Source organism: Scardinius erythrophthalmus, assembly GCF_964197995.2.
Source record: "Scardinius erythrophthalmus genome assembly, chromosome: 1".
Taxonomy (NCBI): Eukaryota; Metazoa; Chordata; class Actinopteri; order Cypriniformes; family Leuciscidae; genus Scardinius; species Scardinius erythrophthalmus.
The window spans coordinates 67,141,704-67,163,810 of NC_138221.1; the positions used below are offsets into that span (position 1 = coordinate 67,141,704).

Genomic DNA, 22,107 nt, shown 5'->3' on the forward strand with positions numbered 1-22,107 from the left:
TGAGTAAGTAGGTCAAGTGCAAAATGATGAACACCTGTGTCTGATTGCAGTGATTGGCGTGGAGAGACTGGATATAAGCCAGCATTCGGGAGGAGATGGGAGAGAGAGTTGGACTGGAACACTCACACGTTTGCTGCTGTCCTGAGAGAGTGATTGTCTGTTTGTTATATGTTTACTGAGTGCTGTGCCGAGCACGGTGAACGCGCTACGTGCGCACCTTTTGTTTTGTTTATTTATTTTGAGTAATAAAATAGAGTGTTTCAGTCAAGCCGACCCCTGTCTTCTTCCTTCCGTGCAAATATATATTGAACCTTTCTACACTAACTAATCTATCTTTTTCTTTCTAACTAATCTATCTTTCTTTCTTTCTTTCTAACTAATCTATCTTTCTTTCTAACTAATCTATCTATCTTTCTTTTTTCTCTTTCTAACTAAATCTTTCTTTCTTTCTTTCTTTCTTTCTTTCTAACTAATTTATCTTTATTTCTTTCTACACTCTAAAAAATGCTGGGTTAAAAACAACCCAATTTGGGTTATTTGGCAACCCAGCACTGGGTAAATATTGGACAGAACACATGATGGGTTATTTTGACCCAGCAGACTGGGTTTTTATACATTAACCCATCTGCTGGGTTGTTTTTAATCAGTGCTGGGTCAAACAACCCCCATGCTACAGGTTATTAATTTTAGATTATAATAATAAAAAAAACGAATAAAAAAATACAAAAATATTAATAACAATAATAACACTACTGTTTATTGATTCAATTAAAGTGTTTATTCCAGGAAATTAATATAATCATAAATACATTAATGTAAAAAAAAAAAAAGATATCTGCAACATAAACCCACAAAAATCATTTGTGCTAAAATGTTGGTATGTTAAAATATTATAAAATGGTAAGATTCTCAAAATTCAAAACTCTACACTTATAAACTGTAAAATAGCCTACAGCTTAAGATTCTATTCACAAAGAATACAATAAAAAACACATAAGTACATACATTGTAATTCACTTAAATAAGCAATCATTTAGTCCTGTGCAGCAAAAATGGGAGGCACATCTCTGCGTATAAACAGTAAGTACATACATTGCAATTCATTTTAAATAAGCAATCATTTAGTCCTGTGTAGCAAAATAAAAACATGAAACTATACCTATAAACTGTAAAATAGCTTAGCTAAAAATTATCTAGACTTAGACTTATCTAGAATAGACTTAAATGGCAACCAACTATCCCAATGTTCAAAGAAGGTTCAAATGTCAGTCTCAATGCAGCTTCAGAGTCTCTACACAATCCCAGTTGAGAAATAAGGGTCTTATCTAGCGAAACGATCGGTCATTTAAAAAAAAAAAAACAAACAAAAAAAACAATTATATACTATTAAACCACAAATGGCTGATGGTTTAGCTATATAACACCCTTATTTCTCGACTGGGATTGTGTAGAGTCTCTGAAGCTGCATTGAGATGCACATTTGAACCTTCTTTGAACATTGGGATAGTTGGTTGTCATTAAAGTCCATTCTGTGTAGAATAATCCTGAAATGTTTTCCTCAAAAAACTTAATTTCTCTTCCACTGAAGACAGAAAGACATGGATATCTTGGAAGACATTGGGGTGAGTAAATTATTAGGAAATTTTCATTTTGGGGTGAACTAATCTTTTTAAGAGTTGTGAGAAAATGAAATGCATGTCAGATTCAAGCAGCAATAAAACGATTTATCGTGCAGCCCTACAAACAGGTGTAAAGAAATGAGCCTGCTCTTTTTGTCCCCTGTTGTTTTACTTACCGGTTGTACATCAATGAATGAGGTTCTTGTCTCTTGAATAGTTGGCCGAAAGGTTTTGTGGCCAATCTTGTACACAGGCGGGGGAAGAATGACAGGCAGGATTGTAAGTGCTAGTATGCCTTTGGAATCTAAGAATAGAAAAATGACAAATTAGAACTTGTTCGTTCATCAGCTTTTAAATTAAGAAAAGTGCATTTCTAACTAAGGTCAACTTAGAATGAGTGAAATTAGCTTAAATATATAACAGTTAAATATGTACTCTGGTAATCTGAAAACATTTAGTGTTATTAAAGGTATAGTTCACCTTAAAATGCAAATTTACTCATCCTCATGTTAAATTTATTCGCCTCATTTACTCACCCTCATGTTGTTCCAAACCTTTTTTTGGAACTTTTTAGCGCAATTTTCCACCGGACAAAATTGCGCTTGTTAACTCATGATTTCTGTTCTGTGCGTCTGTGCGCACCAATCTTGAACTTCTATCTACTCCTCAACCAGACCACCTAGAGACTTCGGGTTTTCGGCATTATGTTAAGGAAGGTCTAATCTCGGGAACGCACAAAAAAAATCCAGGAAAAGATTTACTATCTCTTAGTGTTGTGATCCCATGAGGTGAGAAAATTGCGCTAAAACACTCACTGAGTTTTTATTACTTGTTTTGAAGTTTTTTTCTTCTGCTGAACACAAAAAGATTTTTTAAAGAATGTCAGTAACAAGATAGTTGACGGTAACCAATGACTTCCATAATAGGAAAAAAGTACTATAAAAGTCAATGGCTATTGTTAACTGTTTTGTTACCAACATTTTTTCTTTTGTGTTCGGGAGAAGAAAATCATTCAGGTTTGTAATACCATGAGGGTGAGTAAATGACGACAGAATTTTCCTTTTCAGGTGAACTATCCCTTAAAGCAGTGCTTCTCAAACCCGTCCTGGGGACCCCATACCACTGCACATTTTGTATCTCACCTTCATTTAACACACCTGATTCAGCTCATTAGTACAGACTGCAAAATTTTAATTGGGTGAGACATCCTAAATTATGGGGGTCCCAGGACATTTGAGAACCACTGCCTTAAACCAAGAAAGGGGCAAACAAGCACGGCTATCTATGAAATTACACTGACAACGACTAGGCACAGAAGTGGTACCCTATGTCGGTACCCTATGTCAGCCCTACAATGTAACTGATTTAAATTGTCTTGTCATGTGCTTGTACTTGGACAAGTAAATTGGCCATTCATGTTTTTGAGCTTATTGTGAATGGTGTAGCAAACTTTGTTAAAGGGATAGTTCGCCCAAAAATGTTATTTAAGCCATGATTTACTCGCCCTCAAGCCGTTCGAGATGCATGTCAATCTTTTTTCAGACAAACACATTTTCAGTTATTTTAGAAAATGTCTTAGATCTTTCAGTGGTTATAATGTGAAGCAATGTGGTCCACCTCATTCAAGTCCCAAAATGTGCATGCATCCTTCACAAAAGTAATCCGTAGGACGTAGCGTAGAAAGCGTCGTGACGTAGAACGAATGTGACAGCGCAGCCAGAGAGCAGAGCAAAACAAAACTCTACGTTCGTTCTACGTCACGACGCTTTCTACGCTACGTCATACGCCAGCATCCATCTCCATGAACGCGCGTCGACCGCTACCGGAAGCCAGTTATTTTCGTTTATAAAGTTTTAAATATGTATATTTTTACGACAAAACCGCACGGATTACCCTCAGAAGGCCTTCGTTTATCCCCCTGGAGCCGGATGGATTACTTTTGTGAAGGATGCATGCACATTTTGGGACTTAAATGAGGTGGACCACATTGCTTCACATTATAACCACTGAAAGATCGAAGACATTTTCTAAAATAACTGAAAATGTGTTCGTCTGAAAAAAGATTGACATATACATCTCAAACGGCTTGAGGGTGAGTAAATCATGGATTAAATATCATTTTTGGGCGAACCATTGCTGTAAAAGAAAAGAAGGAAACATCTGATTAGTAATATCTTTACAAATTTAGCATGTCTTATACAAAAATATTAAAAAAATATTTTAGAAAATTACCTGTAGATAGCCTATTTCATAGAATATTTTTTATTCATTCCAATGTATTAGTCTATCGGTATAACAATTGCCCATTGCGCCAATTGACTTATTTGATTGCAGTTTCAAGATAAGTAAAAATAATAAATAAATGTTGTTAATGTTTATTCTTCCTGGCAGTTTTTTTTTTTTTTTTTTAAATCATTCACGATTCAATGATCATCATAGTTATTTTAATGACTGTGAACCAAATTGCATGACAAACCAAAATAATAAATTGTATTAGGCTATTTAATACATAAGCTTGGTTCCTCCTAAGGTTTTTTTTCCCTCTCCATTCTGTCACCTGATGGAGTGTGGGTTCCTTGCCACTGTTGTCTCTGGCTTGCTTAGTTAGGGGCACTTAATTTTCAACAATATTATTGATTTAATTGCACTGACAATATCAGATGAGAACTGAATGACTCTTTTTTTTCAGAGCCGGTTTAAGACCAAATTGTACTTCAGTAACTACTTTGATTATCTTTACATAGTTTCTGAACGTAACTGAAGCAACAATGAACTGACTTCAAATGAACAATGACAGTTTTTGATAAGAAGAATTGTACTGAGCTGGACGATGACACTGTTTTCTGCAGAAATGCTTAGCCAAATTGAATTAAGGCACACGCACCCAAACACAGAGAACATACTGCAGCATAATTCAATATTTTATGTAAAGCTACCTTTCGAAAATGACTAACAAACACAGTTAAATAATAGGTAACGTTTGACTTACAGCTTCTTTAGCATATCCAGCCACTAGCCAGTGACGTTACACTGCATCCATCCAACACCGCCGAATCAAGTAACCCGCAACATTTCTGGAGATAAAACAGACACCAACAACTGTACTTAGACATTGTGACAGTGGCGGCTGGTGCTAAAAATTTTTGGGGGGGCACAACAAACTGAATTTTTAATTCAGGACTGAATGTAGGCTTATTGTTAAATAACAATTTAACAGTGATAATAATGTAGCTATCATTAGCCTAAAGTTTAGCTAAAACTTCAGCCGGTAGGGTAGCCAATTGCCAAATAAATCTGAATTTTTGGGCTAAATGGCGATGTATAGTATAATCTGAGTATTTAATTATTATTTTTCTATTTGAATAAAAAAAAACCTGTATTTAATTTTTTTTTTTTAATATTTAATATCCAGATCGATATTGTCCTACAAACAATGTTTATATTGAAGGTTATAAAAACAAACATAGTGTAACCTTGCTGTCTATCTGCAGTCTATCCAAAAAAGGGGTCAAATCACATTACATTCTAACATTGCAACATTACAATCTAAAAACAAAATAATGTTTTTTAAAGTAGTTAAATTTACTAAACCAAAAAAAAAAAAAAAAAGCTAATATCATAAAAATACACATGTAGGTTTGAAATTCTCTAGCACATTTATGTTCACCAACAACAACAAATATTCAACAACAAATGTTTTAGCTAAATATATTTATAATTTAGTGCTAATGTATATTTTAGTCAGAATAATTGCGCTCCTATTCTATTGCGCTCCGTCTGTTCGGCGCGCATGCACGCGGGGGCGCTCGTTCACGGAAGTATAGCTTGCAGAAAGCTCGCCCACTCATGACAGCAAACTGGACTTTCTAACATTTACAGATGGAGAATATGTCCGTGAAATGTAAGTTATGCACTGAGGAAATTATTGGATGTCACTTCAGCTTATGGCTAAATACTATTAGAGGAACATTTGTTTCCACCAATCGCTGCACAAGATAAGGTTACGTATGATGACGAAAGCACGTTAGTGCGAGCCCTCCCGGAACCCATAGAGAATGCATTGCAGTGCCTGCAGTTCGAAAAAAAAAATCTTTGAATGTAAGTCTATGGGAAGACTCTGGGCGATTCTCAGCCAGAGTGAAATCGCCCAAAAAGAGGCGGTACTCCACAGAACGTGACTCGGCGCTGATTGGACTAGCTGCTATATCCAGAGGCAGAACAACAGTGAGTGACTGCTAGCGTAACTCTGTGGTTGAATGAGATAGTGATTGAAAAAGTCCCTTACTCCCTTACACACTTTGGTGGTGCGTCGCCCGATCGCCCTAATGAAGAAACCGCCGCTGCATTGTGACCGTGTTTTAAGTGGAATAATTGATTACAGACCGTGTAAAAATAATGAATGTTATGTGTAACGTAACGTTAACGTTAGCATAACGGTCGCTAGTTCGACAGACGTCGTCAATAATTCATAGTTCATTTCAACATAACTTCTTGTTGACTTTCTGACTTCTTTGACTAACGTTACTTAACATTAGGAAAGTAGTTGTAATAAAACAGGGTTGCTCACCTTTACACTCGCTCCTGCTTGAACCTCTCGTCCTCCTGTTGACAGTGATTTGAACAGTGTGGACAAAAGCGCGTGACTCGCGAGGAGGCGCTGGGTCAAAATTTCCAAAACAAACCCAAATGCTGGGTCATTGTCAGCTGATTACGGAGAAAATAACCCAGCAACATAGTCAAAATGCTCAACCCAGCATTTGGGTTGAAAAAATAATTCTTTCTCTTTCTAACTAATCTTTCTTTCTTACTCTTTCTCTCTTATTTCTTTCTAACTAATCTTTCTTTCTTTTTTCTAACAAATCTATCTTTCTTTCTTTCTTTCTACCTAATCAATCTTTCTTTGTTTCTCTCTTTCTAACTAATCGTTCTTACTAACTTATTTCTTTCTAACTAATCTTTATTTCTATCTATCTTTTTCTTTCTTTCTTTTTCTTTCTTTCAAACTAATCTTTCTTTCTTTCTTTCTAATTTATATCTTTTCTTTCTAACTAATCTTTCTTTCTTTCTAACTATTCTTTCTTTCTAACTAATTTATCAATCAAAATTTAAACTACTTTAAACCTCAAACTACTTCAAACTTCTAACTACTTTAAACTTCTAACTACTTTAAACTTCTTCAAACTCTCTGGTCCGGCTTTCTCAAGCCAACTTAAAGTTTGTCTCAAACTTTTTTTCTAGTTACACATTGAAATAAAGTGTTTTTTACTTTGACTTTGATTATTTGTCCCAGACTCATTTACTTTCCTGATCAACAGTTCTTCTGTATTAGATTCAATCCAAACTCTCTTTTGATGAAGATTCATAAAGTGATTCAGTCAAAACTGGACATTAAAAAGCAAACGTGTAAAAACAGTGAAACTCAGGGTGACAAACGTTTATCATGAATGAAAATAACAGTCAAAGATCAACAACTGAAGAAACATGTTCAGACTGAAACAGGAACAAGCGTTTATTGACCATAAACTACAATAACATGATTAAACTGTAATAAAACATGTGAATTAACAGTGAAATACTGGAGGTGACAGTAGATTAATGTTCATTTTACACTTATCTCTATGATTATATAGATGATGTGTTATTCATTTCACACTATTGATTATAATAATCCTGTGAGATCCAGCAGTTTTAATCAGATCATCTGAAGGATTTTAATAACACACTGTGCACAAATAAAGTGTGTGAATATCAATAATGGTGATAATGCAGTAACACACATAATCAGTTACACAACTGGAGAAATGGCAATTTAGTGAGTGTGTGTGTTTATGTAATTACACACTTCTGCTTAAAATGAGAAATTGTTAAATGGCACCGCATTTTCTTTGTTTTTTTTTTTACAGTGTGTGTGTGTGTGTGTGTGTGTGTGTGTGTGTAAGTGTGTAAAGGTGTGTGTCAGTCAGTGTGTGTGTGTTGTTTAATGTGACACAGAGACACAGAGTTAGAAGAGTTAAGTCTAAATCCAGCACAGAGGTGTTCAGTGAATGTGTGTGTGAATGTGTGTAAGCGTGTGAGTGTGTGTGTGTCAGAGATGCTGTAGAAGGACAGAGTGCCGGCCGACACGTCCACAAACACTCCTGCTCTCTTACAGGATCCTGGACCAGCAGAAACAGCAGTGTAGTTATTATTGTGAAGCACATAGAGTCTGTGATTATAGGAGATCAGACTCCAGGACTTCTCATTACGTCCAAACACACAGTCTAAACTCTCTCCTTTCCTCTTGATTCCTTTATATGACACTGATATATCAGGATAATCTCCACTCCATTCAGCCTCCCAGTAACAGCGTCCAGTCAGACTCTCTCCACACAGAACCTGAGGATGATACTCAAATCTCTCTGGATGATCAGGATACGACTGACTCTCAGACACACTCGACACCTTTCTGTTCTCCTCAGACAGAGCGAGTTGAGTATGTGCAGTGTTTGGATCCAGTGTGAGATCAACGGCATCTGAACACAAGAACACACATTACAACAGCAACATTTCCAACAACACACACTAAAACTGTGTTTGAGGACTTACATCTGTGTAGTCTTGATGTCATCATGAACTCTTTAACTTCTGAACCGTGATCCACACTAGAAAACACACACACACACACACACACACACACACACACACACACACACACACACACACACACACACACACACACACACACACACACACACACACACACACACACACATTAATCTTACTAGACAACAACAGTTCCTATATCAATATTTTAAATAATGTATAATTAAGACTGTAAAGCCTGTGAAAGACATTTCAGTAATGAAATATTTAGATATTATAAATTGATTGAAGTAAAACAGAAACATGAGACTGAAAAATTATTAGGGATGCACCGAAATGAAATTCTTGGCCGAAGCCGAATAATAATGAAATGCTTGGCCGAAGGCCGAAGGCCGAATACCGAACGCGGTGTTTCGCATTTTTTTCCATTTATTTTGCCAATTTTTTCACCATTACAATAATTAAATAGAAAAAAATTAGCTTTTTACTATTTTGTGTTGCTTTTCAGAGAAATAAATCAAAGAACATAAATACAATTTCAAAATATTTATTTAACACTGAACATTTTTTTAACATTCCAGCAGATATTATACAAACAAAGCCAAATATATAACTTAAAATAAATAAATTAGTAAAATAAAAAATAAAAAATTATTTGGCCATCTTTGAAGCCCCCCTTCTTGAATAGCCTATGTTAGGCCTATAACTGACTGCTGAAAGTAACTCTGTATGTCTACAACAACAAATGTGCATTGAATAGTGCAAAAAAAATGTGGATGAACCCACAACAAATGAATAACTGTCCTAGACATAAGCCTACTTAGCCTACTTCTTCAGGAAAAGTGGCAGGTTCTTCTTTATAAAATAAAAAAGAATGGCAGACAGGGACGAAGATAAAAATATTTGTCATTATTTTCTTTGTTATTAAATATTAAGATCAAAGATACACATTACACATACACAAATTAATATACAAATTAAATAAACAGTGCTTTATGTTTTCAGCTACAGTAGGTGTATTTAACAGTATAGAAGAAAGTAATTAAATGAACAAATGAAAATAAAACAAAACGGACTTCACTGTATAAATTATACATTGATACTTATTAAAGCTACTATTAAAGTGTCAGTCAAGAGCAGTGAGTGATTTTCTCTTTGCATTTTGTTGTTTTATTAACATTAAAGGGATAGTTCTCCTATAAATTCAAATTGTCATAATTTGCTCTCTCAAGTTGTTTTAAACTCAAATAAGTTTCTTTCTTCTGTTGAAAATAAAAGTTACTGAGCCACATTCTTCAAAATATTAATATTAGAAAAATATTAGAAGGAAATTAATACAGGTTTGGAACAACATTAGAGTGCGTAAATAATGAGATAATTTTTATTTTTGGGTGAACTATCCCTTTAAGGATAAGCGGCAGCGTGTTTTCTATTCAGCTACTGTCTCTTTAAGAGCTGCGCGCGACGCGTCTAATATACACGCATTTGACAAGCAGATTTTCTCTCAATTTTCTCAAGTTTGCTTTCACTTTAGCCATAACCGACTTTGTTTATGTAAACCTTGTGTATTTAAGACTCGAAAGATAACTTTGTCCAGTATCCAGGCACTGGTAGACAGGCTTTTAGTGCATGTGAGCTTCACATAACTTAACGTACGGACTGAGAAACGCGCATCAGCACGCAAATTAAATGTTTAACCGACAAGTCATTATTGCACATGCAAATTATGAACTTTTGCGAACTGCAGTGTCCCGTTCCGCTGCGTAAACATTTTATGTGAATATACGTCGTGTTGTTCAGTGGGAAAAAGGCGCCAGAACAGCAACTGATAGAATGCACGATACTACGATATTACTTAAAAAGCAGATCGTGGAGACATTTTAATGGTCCACGATCAAAAATCGTCATATCGCACACCCCTACTTTCTCGTACTCTGCATGATGTTCGGGGTGTCTTGATTTTAAGTGATAAATTAAACTTGAAGTGCTGTAGGCTACGTTTTTGCAGATGCACCCCCTCTGGACAATTCAGCAGAACAGTGTCTGCAAACGGCCGTTTTTGCCTCTTTCTCTGACACTTTAAATTGCTTCCACACTGCCGACATGTTTGCTGCATAAAGCGCGCGCCTCTCACTCTACGCGGGTTACTATTTGATCGCGTCATTAAAAACGTCATTGTTCGGCAAATTTTATTCGGCCTTTTTACTTATTCGGCCGAATAATTTCGGTTGCCGAACATTCGGTGCATCCCTAAAAATTATAATTCAACAAAACTTTAATTAAAGTTTAATTACACCTATGAGTCGTATTCAATATCAATACAGTTCTTAATATTTCAATATCTTCAAAATCAATAGAGATTTTCTTATTTATAAGGAGGATCAAAGGCTTCAGGAAAAGAAATTAAAATTCAAAAGAATAGAATCAAATCTAAAATCAAAATTATGCATGTATCGAATCAAAATAATATTCAAAATCGAGAATTTATTTTCACTCACTCACACACACACACACTCTCTCTCTCTCTCTCTCTAGTATCCACGTGGCGAGTACAGGGATGGCATCGCACCTGGATGTGCGAACGCCGTCGCTGTCGCGCCATTACAGAATTAGATGCATCTGTCACCGCTAGGGCCGAGAACAACCACCACTCCGGAGGAGCTACACCAACGAGGCCAGACAACGGCGTGATATAAAAGCTTGATTCTTTTTATTGAATACAAAAAAACTTTAAGAAAATGTCACTGACACAGGACTCCTCGTAGCGGCCGCTCGTTAAAACGGGTCAAAGGAGTCTTCAATGGAGGAAGACTCAGGCCAGCCTGCAGTTAGTCCTCTCCTTTTACAGAACAGCAGTGTGGGGGGACAAAGGGCATTAGCTTTTGGTTAAATAGCAGCGGAGGACTGGGTATCTCCGCTTATAGGACCACAGTGGGGAGATTGGACAGAGGACCAGGAGCTTCCAATGAAGAGCAGCAGACAACAGTATGTGGTGGGCAGAGCACAATTACCGTCAGATAAGGCGCAGCAGACAACAGTAGGTGGTGGGCAGGACACAAGGGACTACAGGTGGGTAGCAGTAGACAGTGGGCTTTCTCTTTTCACAGGCCAGCATCAGACAACTGAGTGGCACCTTTCTTTCACAAGGTAGCGGGGATTGGACAGAGGGCCAGGACCTTCCAATGAAGAGCAACAGACAACAGTATGTGATGGGCAGAGAGCAATAACCATCAAATAAGGCGCAGCAGCCAACAGTAGGTGGTAGGCAGGACACAAGGGACTTCAGGTAGATAGCGGCTGACAGTGGACTTTCTCTTTTCACAGGCCAGCATCCGATCACTGAATGTCACCTTCCTTTCACAGGGCAGCGGCGAATAACAGGATCTCTCTGTTCACAGAACAACAATGGTGAGTACAGAAGCCAGCAGTTAGTAACTGAGTCTTCTCTTACCACAGGACAGCGATGGCAGAATGCAGCGGCGGATAACAGGATCTCTCTGTTCACAGAACAGCAATGCTGAGTACAGAATCCAACGGTTAATAACTGAGTCTTCTCTTACCACAGGACAGTAATGGCAGAATGCAGCGGCGGATAACAGGATCTCTCTGTTCACAGAACAGCAATGGTGAGTACAGAATCCAACGGTTAAAAACTTAGTCTTCTCTTACCACAGGACAGTAATGGCAGAATGCAGCGCTTCACAACGACACACCGGGCTAAACGATCCCCGACAAAGATTTCAGAGTGCTGATAACGTCTAATTTTCCCTTACTCGTGCATGCATCAAACCACTGTAAATCCTCACATGTGCTCACTTCAAACTTCAGACACTGCAATGACACACCACTTTACAGTGAAAAGTATACCTTCACTCCCTCTTGTCGGGGCCGGCCAGTCCACCGTCGTGATCTGTATATCCAACAATGCTTGCGCTCGTTCCGTTCTCCCAGTCCTACTGGCCAATCTCTTGTCCGTTCTCGATCTCAATCGTACCCCGCGCCTCAGCCGCACTTTATCCTTCCCGTCTCCGATTCCGTGGCTGCCCCACCGCTTTTGCCTCTCTTGCTCTCGTGACTCACACTTTGATCGTGACCGCTATGCCTCTCGTGCATCTTCTTCTTCTTCTTCTTCTTCTTTAGGGTTTTATGGCGGTTGGCAACCAACTTAATAGGAGCATTACCGCCACCAACTGGGCTGGAGTGTGGAACAGGTAGATCGGATCAAATGAACAAAACAATAAAAAAATTAAATCCTCTGGGCTAGTCCAGTCTCTTTGAGAAACCTGAGAACAAAATGATATATGTGACTAGATGCCTTACCCAAGATGCCAGATAGACTAAAACTGTTGTGTTTTACTGTGCTTAATGACTGACAAAGGTTTCTTCTTTCCTCCTCATACTGTTTGCAATGAAATCTCTCGTGCATCTTCGAGCCGCCACTTTTAAATCCCCCATTGGAGACACGCGCTCCAATGGCTGCTTGATTAGCCACTGCAGCTGCCGCTTGTCAACGCGGTCGGCCATGACAGGCCGCCGGAACCGGCCTAGTGTCGCACCGGAAGTCTCCCCCCAGGGCAACTCGTTCCACTCCCAAAGTTCCTTCTATGTCACCCGGTGACACATCACTCAAGTTGGTATAACAGTTGAGGATGTGTTGCTGGATGTAGCTGAGCGTCTCGAATGAATAAGGCCGTGGTGGTCTTTTTGAAAGAGGAACTACTGGTCAATCGGTTGGTAGAGTTGTGCTCTAAGTGGAGCTTTTGTCATTGTTCAACCTTTATTATCTCCAACTGTAAAGGTAGTAATTTCAAATGTGCCGCCATTTATTCCTGATGAAGATATACAGCGTGAGCTTTTGAGGTATGGAAAATTTGCAAGTGGAATTAAGATGGTAGCCTACTGCTTGGATGTAAACATGAGTCTTTGAAGCATGTGTTGTCTTTCAGATGGCAGGTGTTTATGTTTTTGAATGCCCCAACATTAAATGCGTCTTTTCGTTGCGTTTATGAAGGAAAATCATACATGTTGTATGCGAACACTGGATAAATGCGTTGTTTTGAATGCGGTGCTGTAGGACATGTAAGATTGTCATGCCCATAAAGAGAAGTGATGAATGAGACAAGTCAAAGTAAAGATACGAGTGGTAGTGTAGAGAAAACTGTGGAAGAAAGAGTGGAAAATGAGGATCAAAATGTGCATAATAACAAGGATTTAGGTAGTGTTGTTGCTGAGAGGGAGACTAATACTACTGAAGTGTCTAAAGTGGTAGAGAATTTTAATGGTGAGACACAGGTGATTGAGGAGATGGTGATGACGGAAACTGAGAAGAATACAGAGCAAGTGGAGAAGGTAGAAGTGATGTTAGTTGATAGAGATCAATCAAGTAATAGAAGGATAGTGAATTCAGAGGGTTAGAATTCAGAAGAGATGGTTGAAAATGAAGGAGAGGAAGAAAGTGATGATGATTTGTCACCAACTTTTAAATGCATTATTATATTCAAATTGCAAACACATGAGGACAGTCTCCATGAAAGACCCACTGGCAGATGAACGTGCAACTACATTTCTCTCCGAAACGGTAGGAAATTAAATTAGATTTAATATAGGATTATAACTGTGACAAGATGATTGACAGGGCAGTTTACATGATGGGATGCACGCGACAGATGCGTCCGATAAAGATGACGAAGTAGTATGTCCCAAAGTTGCCTACTTTTTTGCTACACATTCAAAAGTAAATACATTTTCTGCACAAAAAGAGTACATATGGCGTAGTGTAACATAGGCGAATTGGGACGCAGCATATGGCTTTACACATGACGATCTCTGATTGGTTTTAGGAGTTTTAGGTCTATCCAATTGCGCCCAGAGGCATTTGAGCAACGCCTGTTGGTGACGCCCCTTTGGAAATGAGTTATTAAAGGAGCTTTGCCAGACCATAACTCAGTTACTACTGAGAATGGTCTGGTTTTAACCAGGCTAAGGAAAACCCAGAAAAAAAGGGAAATTTAAATGATGTATAATTCACTAAGGGTGTTTCTATTTCTTATTTTCTCTCTGTCTTTCTTTTCCCTCCATTGGAACCTTATTATGGAGTTTGTAAGAGTAGGATCCTGAAACATTAATGGGGGAAGAGATAAGGTCAAAAGAGCTCTGATTTCTGAATTTATTAAATTAAATGATGTCAAAGTAACTTTCTTACAAGAAACACATTCTGATAGTAATAATGAATTGGAGTGGTTTAGATGGTTAGCCTGGTTGTACCAGACTCTCGTACATTTCATTTGTACAGAGAGACTGGCCTCTCTCCATTGACAAGCGTTAACTTCCTTGTAGGTGGGTACTCTATTGGATCTGCCCAGAGTCACTCTGGATCTGCCATAACCAATCGCTAACCTTTGGTCGTGACGTAACCCTACAACTCAAACTAGCGCACGACCTCAACGTCATTGTTCTCAGCCACTCCTTCTGTTCACTGATTGGATCGCCAAAAAAATGATCGGAGAAAACCAAAGAATACACCACAATCCCAGACGTAGTACTGAAGGGAAATAAAATTGAGCGGAAGTACGCAGGAGGGCGGAGCCAGGCTAATAGATGGTGGGAAGGAGAGTGTAAATTAAGTCATGGAACAAGTTTGAGTATGGGTGTTGCAATTCTCTTCTCAAAACATTTGGATTTAAAAATTGTGGCAACAATAGAGATAGAAAAAGGTAGAGTTTTATTAGTTATAGCAGAAATTAAAAGTGTTAAATTCCTTTTTGTTAATGTGTATTCTCCGAATATAGGATGGCATCGTGAAATAATATATCAAAAGTTAAATGATGCAATAAAACAATATGATGATGGCAGTACATGTGTTGTAATAGGAGGTGGTTGGAATTGCACAACACATTTCTTATTGGATAGGAATGGGGATGAGCCTCACTCGAAATCTAGTAAGTTACTACTTGATATCACAAATAATTTAAAGTTGGTGGATGTGTGGAGAAGTAGAAATAAGTTGGTGAAGCAATATACCTTCACCAGAGATATAAGATATTAGATTCTGTTGTGACAGGAGCGAGATTGGATAGGTTATATATAAGTAAATCAGAAATAAATAGAGTAACTACTACTAATATTTTACCAAATGGTTTTTCAGACCATCATATGGTTACTTTAGATTATAATGTTGTGAAAATTTCAAGACCTAAATTTTATTGGTGTATTAATTTTATTAATGTAAAATTATTACAGAATACAGATTTTTTTGGAGAAATTCTGTAGTTTTTGGGAAATTTGGAGACAGAGGAAAAATAATTTTGAAAATCTGACTCAATGGTGGGAGGTGGGAAAAGCACAGATTAAAGTTTTTTTGTCAACAATTTTCTTATAATGCTACTGCTACAGTGAAGAGAAATGTGAACATTTTGGAAATTGAGATTAATGAAATGGAAAATATCTTTAATTACAGAAATGGATGCTCCAACTGCTTATTGTTTTGGACTTGAACGGAAGGAAGCACAAAAGAAATGTATGCTTCAAGAAAAAATGGAACTATTACTTCAGATCCAACAGAAATGAGAACAATGGGCATTGAATTTTATAAAGAACTGTTTGTTAATATGGGCTGTGATGTTGGATCTATGGACCAGTTCTTAAGAGATCTTCCTAAATTAAGGCCTGAGGATAAAAATTCATTGGACATAATGATTTCTTTTGATGAACTTTCAAAGGCGGTCAAACAGCTCTCTACAGGAAAGTCGCAGGAATTGATGGTTTACCAGCGGAGTTTTATAAAACCTTTTGGGGTGTTTTAGGAGAAGATTTGTATAATGTATTTTATGAATATTTTAAAAGAGCTATCAAACAGCTGTCAAAGAGCTGTGTTATCACTCCTGCCAAAAAATGGAGACCTAGGCTTGTTGACCAATTGGCGACCAGTCCAGCAGGCGTAATGATGATATGACGCAGCACCTGAAAATAGGTCTAATAGGTTAGACAAACTTAGTCCCGGTCACGTTGGAAGTTATACTGAGCTGGGGACTATTTTCAGGCGCTGCGTCATATCATTACGCCTGCTGGACTCATGGTACTGCAGCAAAGTTTCTTGATTACTACGCAGGAATGAGTGTATAGTTCCTAGCCATATCAGCCTAGAAAATCACATATTTTCATTTTCCGTCGGTCTTAGTACACGATGTAACTACAGAAGAGTCAAGTTTTAAATAGGAAAAATATCGAAACTCTATGGTCATTTTTTTGAGAGAGATGCTAATGGTCTTGTCCGATTCAATGATCTATGCTAAGCTATGCTAAAAGTGGTACCACCAGACCCGGAGATCGGCTGAATGGATTCGAAAAAGGTATAACTCAACTGTTTAACTCTGGGGGAGTTGTAAAATGAGCCTATTTCCAAAAAAAGTGGAGTATCCCTTTAATGTTGCTTGTGCTCTTCTGCGGAAAACATCTGGATTATTGTATGATAAACAGCTTTTTTTTACTGCAAAGTGATGAATTGGATTTGAAAGAGCTGACACCTTTTTATAAGTCAATGATAACAGCTTGGAGAAATACTTTTATTATACACAGAGATATTTTACAACCTGAGGACTGGATAATGGGAGAACCGCTGTTCCATAATCCATTAATAAGAACAAAGATGTTGTCCTCTAAATCTGTGGAAAGCTGTTTTGTGAAGGCTGGGTATGTCAAGTTGGGGTATCTGAGAAGTGGTGATGACTGGAAAACAGCTGAGTCTTTGCAGACTGTTACGGGGTTGAGATCTCTTCGACTTCTGAGACGAATAATAGAGGAGGTGTGGGCAGCTCTACCTGGTGCCTGCAGAGAGGCACTGTCACAGGACTAGAATGGGCACTATACATTTCCACCCATCAAAGTATCTGCTGCTGTGCAAGAGGAGATGGAGGAAACTGGACATTCGATTTTATCATTTGAGTACCCCGAGTTGGGGAGTTTTCAAGATATTAAGAAGAAAGAACTCTATGTAATGTGTGTAAAAGTTACTCATCAGACTGTGCTAAGAGGAGTGAAGACTTGGAGGTGGTCAGAAGTGTTTGGGACCAATTTTAAGGCTTGTTGGAGGTCTCTATTTAAGTTGCCTGTTGAAAAGCATACTGCAGACTTGCAGTGGAGATTGATGGTCGGGGCTATTAAACGTGGGGACAGGGTGTTTATTTTGTGGCTTAGAAGAAACGGTTAATCATTTATTTATTGATTGGTTTAGGTTGGAGGGAATGTTTAATTTTTTTAACACAAGTTTTTATAAAGTTTGGGTAGAATTTTTCTTAGCAGAATTTTATAAGTGGTCCAATTTATAATTTTCAAGAAAGGAGGAAAAAATGTTTACTGAATTTTCTGTTGGGATCAGCTAAGTTGTTCATATGGAAAACTAGAAAAAATAAAATGTTAGGTATAGGTCCAATTAATGCTGAAATTAATTAAACTAAAAGGGATGATAACTGCTAGAATCAAGATAGAGTATACATATTATAAATTGGTCAGTGACATTGTAATGTTTTCTGAAATTTGGTCAGTGGGAGGGGGGGGGGTACTTTGTCAAATTGGATTTTGGTAAGATTATTGTATTGAGGTAAAAGGACAAATGGTCTAATAAAGATATTGTTAAGCCTCTCTCTCTCTCTCTCTCTCTCTCTCTCTCTCGCACACACACACTTCCCTCACTCTCTCTCAAATTCAACTGAGCTTTATTGGCATGACTTGTACAGTATTGCCAACGCATTGGCGATTACATAAGCAATGAACAAATAATCAATAAAGTCAATAAATAAATCAGTCAGTAAACAAATGCATGAATACCTTTATTTATACCATGGTCTGGGTGAATACTCGATTCTGATTGGCTGCAGGCTGTCCATTAAAAAGTGATAGAGGACACCTAATAAATAAACCGTCAAGCGTAACCAGGGAAACCAAGTTAATGTTTGTAAAAACTTTAGATTTCGATTGTAAAACTAATTAAAATATAAACTAATGTGTTATTTGGCAAGTGACCATGGTATAAGCGGGTTAATGCCCTTCGAGGTGTCCATTTTCATGTATTAATGGACTTCGGCGGAGGCAATCGTCCGACGCGCCGTCGTCCATTAATACCTGACAATGGACACCTCGTCGGGCATTAACCCTTACATAATGTGGTTGGGCCGGATTGTGTGGATGAGAGTGTCAGTGCCCTGCATGCGTTGTTCGGCGTGTTCCTCTGTACTCTTAGGATACTCTTACAGAACTCGGCATGCAGGGTTTCAATCGGATTTTTGTCCCATTTGTCAAATTGGTGATTTAGGAGAGGACCCCAAACTTCACTGCCAATGCAATTGGTTCTATGACTGATTGGAATATTTTGAGCCAGATTCTGATAGGTATTTCAATTTGGATAGATTTTTTGATGGCATAGAAGGCCCTTCTTGCTTTCTCTATCAGTTCATTCACGGCCAAATTTAGGTTTCCATTTGGACTTATTTTCAGCTCGAGGTATGTGTAGCTTGTGACACGATCAATTTTGGTCATACCGAGGGTGAAATTGTGTCCCTTTCCCTGACATCTGGGTCTTTTCTGAAACGTTAGTACTTTAGTTTTAGTTGGGTTGATGGTCAGGGCCCAGGTCTGACAGAACTGATGCAGGGTGTTCAGGTTCTGCTGTAGACCCTCTTCTGTTGGAGACAGCAGGACCAGATCATCTGCATACAGCAGGATCTTTATAGAGAAGTCGTGAAGTTTGAGGCCAGGAGCTGCTGATTCTTCTAGGAGTTTCACCAATTCATTAATGTAAATATTAAAGAGGGTCGGTGATAGTGGGCAGCCCTGTCTCACACCCTGCCCTTGAGTGAAGAACTCAGTTTGTTTATTGCCAATTTTAATTGCACATTGATTGTTTGAGTACATTGAATGTTTGAGTACATTATAATGCTGTATGTTTTGCCCCCGATACCTGATTCTAGAAGTTTAGAAAGAAGGCCTTCATGCCAAATCAAATCAAAGGCCTTCTGGAAATCTACAAAGCAAGCGAATGTTTTGTTTTGGTTGATGTATTTATCAATCAGGGTATGCAGGGTGAAGATATGATCTGATGTTCTAAAATTTGGTAAGAATCCAATCTGGCTTTTGCTCAGGACACTGTGCTCTGTAAGGAAGTGAACGAGTCTTGTGTTGATGATGCTGCAGAACATCTTCCCCAGATTGCTGCTCACACAGATGCCTCTGTAATTGTTCGGGTCTGATTTGTCTCCACTCTTGAATATGGGCGTTATAAGTAGAGATGCACCGATTACAATTTTCTTGGCCGATTCCGATTTCTGATTTTTCATTGAGTTTGACCTGCCGATAACGATTTTAACCGATTCCGATTTCATTTTTTCTAACCACTTTACAGCACACACAAATATTTATTTTCTATCTTTTCTTTAATAGAACATTTTGCATTGAACATAGAACATTTTTTTTTAAAGATAATCGGTATAAAATGGAACTATATAAATTACTCATGCAGTGGGAAATTAAAAGTTAATTAAAATTAAACCAAAAGAAAGCTTATGCTGTACATTCTGACTAGTTTACTCATTTCTTTAATTTTTTTTATAAAACACCTTATAGTATTTTTACCCAAACTGAATAATAAAAACAAGTTTGAATGGGTAGATTTTCTATTAATACTATTTTCTGACATAGCCTACTCCACTTCTTGTTAAAACACACTAGACAACATGCAAATTCTGTGCATTTTGGGCACTTTTTGCGTGAAATAATACTTATTTTGTCCATCAAAAATGTGCTTTTACTGTAATTGACCGTGAGCAGCAGCAAAATTAGACTCGGCGCCGAAACCCGTGCTTCACTGCTGCTCATGCGACGCTCCTGCTTACTCACGTGCTGCTCCTGTTCGCGGTGTGAATGCACTCATTGATTAACATGCACGCCGAAAAAAATACATGCTGCTCATGCGCTGCTCACGCTTGCAGTGTGAAATGGCCGTAATTCACAAGGTTTCCTATTGGGTTCCGTTTGCACGTGTGATGCTGATGTTGCGCAATGTTAATCATGCGGTGCCCGGGTGCATTTGACCGGCATAAAATCGGACATATGTCAGACTAACCGGCCGTTCGCCGGTCATGGCTGATCACATGAAAATCGGCCAATTCCGGTCACCAGCCGATCAATCGGTGCACCTCTAGTTATAAATCCTCTATTCCAGGTGTCAGGGAAATGACAAACACTCAGAACCAAGTTGAACAGTTTCATGATGGCCAATTTAAATTTGGGGTTTATATTTTTAAGCATCTCGTTAAGGATGCCGTCTGGTCCTCTTGACTTTTTTGTTGGCAGAGCCTGTATTTTATCCATCAGCTCTTCTTCTGTGATTGGGTAATCTAGTGGATTTTGGTGTTTGCCAATTATGTTTTCTATATGGTTTAATTTTTCATATATTTGTGTTTGTTTTATATTCATGTCTAATTTGCTATAAAGTTGTTTAGTAGTGGTTGTCGTCTGGTTGTCTGTGTTTTTGATTTGCAAGCTGTCTTAAATTTTTCTTTATTCTTTTACAATCCAAATCAAACCATTTTTCATTCTTTTGTTTTTGCTTATGGTTTTTCTTAGTGGTTTTAAGATTAGATATTGTTGCCAGATAATCAAATATGTAATTTATGTTTTCTACAGCCAGATTTACGCCATCTTCATTATGAGGATGGATAATCATAATCTATGAAGTTATCCATAAGTAAGCACACTTGGGGATGGTCAAATGTGGTCAGGTATTTTTCAGTGCTGTTTTGAAACCATCTGTAAAAAAAATTTGATGTTGTACAGCTTAGGGTTGTGGTTGATGTTAATATTTTCTTTCCTTTTTAGATACAGAGTAATTTGGATGTGATCCGATAGGGGTGTTAGTGGTTTGACGGTGAATGCTCTGAAAGAGAATACATCTAAGTCTGTGATCATGTAGTCAACTGTTGAGCAACCATGAAATGAACTGTATGTGTATCTCCCTATAGAGTCCCCTCTCACCCTGCCGTTGACGAGGTACAGACCGAGGCTTTGACAGAGCTCAAGTAGAAGCCTCCCGTTTTTATTCACCTGAGCATCAGAATTAGTCCTGGAAATGTTTGATTTGGCTGTGGAGGGTCTCAAAGATGTACTCATTATAGTAAGGAGATTCAGAGGGAGGAATATAAAGAGCACATAAGAATATATCTTTTGTAGTCTGACTGAGCTGTTTATTGATTTTGAGCCAGATATGAGATTCTTCTTTTTTGATTAGTTGGATGTACTTATCACTTTCAAGTTTGTGCCAGATTTTGATGCCTCCTGAATCTCTCACACGTGTAACTTTTTCATGTTTTTGGGACGATATGATTATTTCCCGATACCCTGGGGGACAAAGAGTGACCTCATCAGTTCTGCGCCACGTTTCCTGTAAGATTATTATGTCTATACCTAAAACACTTTTCTTAAAATCCAATCCAGTTTTGATTTTACATCCAAAACTTGATGAGTTAGGCCTAATGCCTTGGATGTTCCAAACTGTGATTGTCAGTGGTTTCATGCGATCAATAAACAATTTTAACTCAACTTGAACCCATTTAAAATCTATGTGCACTATGTAAACATACATACTTTTACATATTTGTATTGTTAGTGTTTTTTGTATTATTATTTTTTTTTATATACATGCGTATACACATACAGTGCTATGCATAAGTTTAGACACCCATACTAAAGTTGACTAAAAAGAGGAATAAAAAATCATCTTTTGGAAACTGAACTTAATGCCTTAATTTAAAAAATTAGGAAAAATCCAACCTTTAAGGACACCAATTTTCTTTGTGAATGAATAATGTATCGTAAATAAATAAATGTTCTTCCTTAAAATACAGGGTGCATAAGTTTG

General features: G+C 37.7%; 2 protein-coding genes across 2 annotated transcripts in view; both read right to left on the reverse strand.

Annotated features, from left to right (window-relative positions):
* Window positions 1–22,107, reverse strand: part of LOC308696495 (NLR family CARD domain-containing protein 3-like) — a gene marked incomplete at its 5' end in the record, with an annotated part of 137,565 nt that overhangs the window by 45,671 nt on the left and 69,787 nt on the right. The window lies entirely within an intron of this gene.
* On the reverse strand, window positions 7,575–21,359 carry LOC308696488 (stonustoxin subunit alpha-like; the record flags this gene model as incomplete). The annotated part of the gene is made up of 4 exons (XM_081375242.1): window positions 7,575–8,131; window positions 18,734–18,964; window positions 20,000–20,096; window positions 21,225–21,359. 4 exons carry the CDS (start codon window positions 21,357–21,359, stop codon window positions 7,575–7,577), a joined length of 1,020 nt encoding a protein of 339 aa, XP_081231368.1.